Raw genomic sequence first — 4,308 nt, forward strand, 5'->3', positions numbered from 1 at the left:
CCGAGCCCCTTGAGATTTTAGAGAGAGTCAACACTCCATTTTAATTAATCTAGAAATTTCCAAAAAAAATTGGTCCCTTTGCCCAGACTTTTAAGTTCCCCTGCCTTTATCCCCCCCTTTTTTTAAGGAACCCTGAAAGGGAGGGCCCAAAATTTGGGAAATCAGCCCTGATTTAAAAACGTTGGGGTTTTAAAAGGCAGAAAGGTGGGAAAAAGCCGAAAAAGACCCCAGGGGGGACTTCCCACTGTTTGTCCCCAATTTTGAAGTGGAAAAAATTAAAAAAAAGGGCCCCCCTCCCTCCAACAGGTGGTCAGGGAAAATCCTTTGCCCGCGACAAAGACCCCTCCCGGGGGAAAAAACACAAGCTCAACCCTCCCCCACCTTTCTCAATATAAAAATTTTTGCTTTTAATTTTTTAAAAAAAATCCCCAGGGGCCCCGGGGGGAGGTTTATGGGGGGGGGGGGGGGGCGGGCAGGGGGGCTGAGATAGCTCAGTGGTTGCCAATGGCAGTATTAAATTTGACTGATAATTTATTATTTTAATTAAGCTTTTACTGGCTTGTTCTTTGTTACCAATAGTGCAATTGACTTCCCCATAACTCTTGCACAGAAAGAGCTGGAAGTATGTGTTGGGGGGAGGGGGGTGGGGAGGCAGTTGGTCCACTACAAAGCCTTTGGGTCCAAGTATAAGGCTGTAGGCCACGATTCTCAGCTCAAAGAAAGTGGGGGAGGAGGCAAATAATGGGGAAAAAAATTTTTTAAACAACTAGCAAAACCATTTCTAAAGTGAAGAAACTCTGTTTAAGAGGGAAAATAACCCAAACTTCCCAGCCAGGAGAATGGTTTTCCAAGATCTCTTCTTTTTCCCAATTGAGGGGGGTCGGCAGGAGAGGTGGGGGTGCGCCTAGCTTTTAACGTAAATTAGCATTTCCAGATCTTTCTGAACCCCCAACTTCCACTGCTTTGGCAAGTCCCTTGGAGAGTCAAAGCCACGGAGCTGAGCCACCTCCGGCCAACGAAGGGCACATGGTGTTGCAGGCAGCTGTTGAACGACTAAGAATAACAACCTCTGACCGTCAGAGCAGATCTATCACCTTCTAGACTGCGAGGAACACACATGATTACGTCCTTTTCAACCCTTGCCACGAGCCGAGGAAGGCTCTGACTTACCCCTATTTGGGGTAAGAAAATACTCTCTCTCGTGGCTCGCCCAGGTTTACCAGCTGGCCGGGCAGAGATTCAAACCCTGGGCAGCGGTATCCGTCGGTGCTTCCGTGGCTGCGCTCTCCAGCCAGCCGGCTTTCGAGGCTGAGATGAGCCATGTCCTCCTCGCAGCTGAGAATTTAAATGTTTGCCTCTGAGAAGCACGCCTCCCGTTCAGACACGATAAACCTCCGTGGCTGATAGCTTCACTTGGAACCCAGGAGCAAACACGGTGCCTGGTCGGAAAGGCAGGCGAAGTCTCTGACCTCACCACTCAAAACGAGTCTGGGTCTCTACAAAGACGGCCCAGGGCCCGGGCCCCAGGCCTCCAGGTCCTCTGATTTCTCTCTTACCCTGAGCGTCTCTCCTGAGAGGCCGGCAGCACCCCATGGCCCTGTTTTTGGAGGCTTCGTGTTGAAGCATTTTGCAAGGACAACAAAAACATCCCACAACTCACTGCACCACATCTGAGAGTGCTATTCTTCCTTCGGCCCGTCTAGGCTGAGCGGGCCTATCCCCCAGAGGCCCGGACCCTGGCAAACGCCGCCTCCTCGGTCCCGGCTAACAGTGCGCACTCCGAACAAAGCTGCCCTTGAAGCCCAGCCGTTTAAAAGACTTTATGAAGCCCACGGGGGCCCCCCGATTATTTTGCAACAAGTCATATCCCATGAAGAAATTCACTTCTCTGCAACACAAAACAGAGGGAGATTAAAGAAAAAGGCAGGGGGTGCAGAAGAGCAGCGAGACCCCCCGTGGCCCCGTCTGGCCAGAATCGTGTCTTTTAGTGCCCGTGTCGTCTACAAAGACGATGTTCGGGTGATCTATGGCCCTCATACATCACGAGATGACAGTGTTCTCCCGCTCCTGTACCTTGAAAATACGACGCGTGCCAGCAGAAGCAACGGGGGATTAACAAGGAGGCCCCCTTTATATTTAACTGACCTAACATTTCAATTCTCGTTTAATGGGCTTTCGTTTGTTGCAGGGGTTGTTGTGGGTCCTATGCCATTTAAGGTTTGAGATCTGGCTTTTTTTTTTTTTTTTTTTGGCCTTTTCAAGGAACTCTCAGAACAAAGAAACGCAGGCCATTAGAATGTCCCGGCTCCTCAAGTAGAGCTCTGATTTAAAACAGGGCAGTGTCAAACAGCTCCCTATTCTGTTTAATCGTATTTTGAAATAGAACCAACGCATTAGAGATGGCAGAACACGAAAGAAATAACCACCAAATAAAAGTAGTAGCCCAAAGAAAGCCGCACCGCCTGGCTTTTATTACCGTGTGTGTAAGCAAGGGGCCTGCCGCCACCCGTGTCAGGGTCAGAGTGCCTGAGCACAGGGCCGTCCCGGAGCAGCGCTGCCACCATCCTCGGGCCCCCAGGGGCAGACCTGAAAGCCAGACGGGACCGTGTCCCCATCTGCCAGGAGCCAGGAGCCAGGAGCTAGGAGCCAGGTACCAGGAGGAGCGGAGTCCGGGTCAGCACCAGCACCCTTCCTTTACTTGGCCCACATGCCCAAGTCTACCCAACCGGAAGGGACTCAAACAGTAGGATGTGGGACCGAGAGGAACGGCCACAGACCCCCCCACAAGAGGAAGGTGTGAACCAGGGTGAGGGGCACGGGGTCCTGAAAAGCAACCCGGCCTCACGCACACGCGGCCCGGCCGCCTCTGCCAACATCTCTGGTTATTTCACAGGGCAGGGCGCCCTTCAGCACGTGAAGAATAATGGATCAGCTGCTGCTTCTGCCCAAAAAAGAAAACAGAAAAGAAAGGGGAGGTGCAATTCTAGGAACATTTTCGTGCCTTTCTACTGAGTTCTTGTGAATTCTCGAGAAGATGATGGGGTCCAACTCTGACTACCAGCAGGGTCTACAGCTCAGCGGGTCACAGCTGGCTCTCCAGTCTGGGGGGGGTGGAGGGGCGGCGCACAGAGGCTGTCCGCCAGGTAGGCAGGGGCATTAGAGCAACTGTAGAGTGAAAGGTAAGGAGTTAAAAATAGCCCAGCCAGCGTGGCTCAGTGGTTGAGTGTCGACCTATGAACCAGAAAGTCACGGTTCGATTCCCAGTCCAGGGCACATGCCTGTGTGGCGAGCTCCATCCCCAGTGTGGAGCCTGCAGGAGGCAGCCAATCAATGATTCTCTCTCATCATTGATGTTTCTATCTCTCTCTCTCCCTCTCCCTTCCTCTCTGAAATCAATAAAAATATATTTAAAAATAAATAAATAATCATAAAGCTAGAGTGACTTTCCTGCGGAAGGTTGCGATGTGATGGGTGAAGGCTGGAGGGCTGGAGGGGCTCTGCTGAGCGCCCCTTTGCTGACTCAGTCACTAGGAGAAGCCGAGCTCCCTGACTCTGCAAAGAAACGGAGAACTCCGTGGACCCGTGCACAGAAGTGATTCTCCGCCAAAGCCGGGGAACACCTCCCCCACACGGCAGCCGGCGTCCCCGCTCCCACCTGTGACCGGAGGTGGCGAACCCCGAGCACCTGTCCCTGCCCATGTCCCCCACCCACGATGGTGGGACTCACCAGATCCGCATTGCCTCTCCCTCCTGCCTCCTGTGGGCCGACAGACAGACAGCCACCGAGCCCACCGAGCCGATTTCTCACAGGACAGAGCGGCTTGCTCCCGGGCCGCCCGGGAAAGCCCACGCACCACCGGGAGCTGAGAAACACCTGCTCTGACAAGTGCCCGGAGCTGACATCCAGGGACTAGGCCGGCGGAGGGGCCGCTCGCAGCCCATCTGTCATCTTGACAAAGTAACTTTCTGGTCGCTGGTGAGACACTTTCAGAGACATCTGCGCAACTGACCCCGATCCCCAGCCATCGCAGAGGCTTTCAAAGGGCCCCTGGGACGCCAGGCTGGCGAGCCGGTTCCCGCCAGCCGCCTCCGGAGAGCAGTGAGGGCGCCGCGATGTGGCAGGCGCGGGAGGATCCGGCTCCTGGGCCGTGTCCACAGCGGTGCCCACTACAGAGGGTGGCCAGTGAGCCCGAGGGAGGAACGCCAGGCGGGGGAGCGAGGGGGCAGGAGCCCCTGGCTGGCTGGGCGCTCACAGACGGACACAGACAGGCCAGCCTCTCACAGCGACCCCCACAGGAAGGCGGCCCC

General features: G+C 54.5%; 1 protein-coding gene across 1 annotated transcript in view; it reads right to left on the minus strand.

The window, feature by feature from the left end:
- Positions 1 to 1,322, minus strand: part of BMPER (BMP binding endothelial regulator) — a 174,542-nt gene extending 173,220 nt beyond the window's left edge. The window contains exon 1 of the mRNA XM_014452760.2: positions 1,221 to 1,322. Coding sequence (XP_014308246.2) covers positions 1,221 to 1,322 — 102 coding nt within the window. The remainder of the gene's footprint in view (positions 1 to 1,220) is intronic.
- Positions 1,323 to 4,308: the final 2,986 nt, after the last annotated feature.

Source organism: Myotis lucifugus, unplaced genomic scaffold, assembly GCF_000147115.1.
Source record: "Myotis lucifugus unplaced genomic scaffold, Myoluc2.0 scaffold_18, whole genome shotgun sequence".
NCBI lineage: Eukaryota > Metazoa > Chordata > Mammalia > Chiroptera > Vespertilionidae > Myotis > Myotis lucifugus.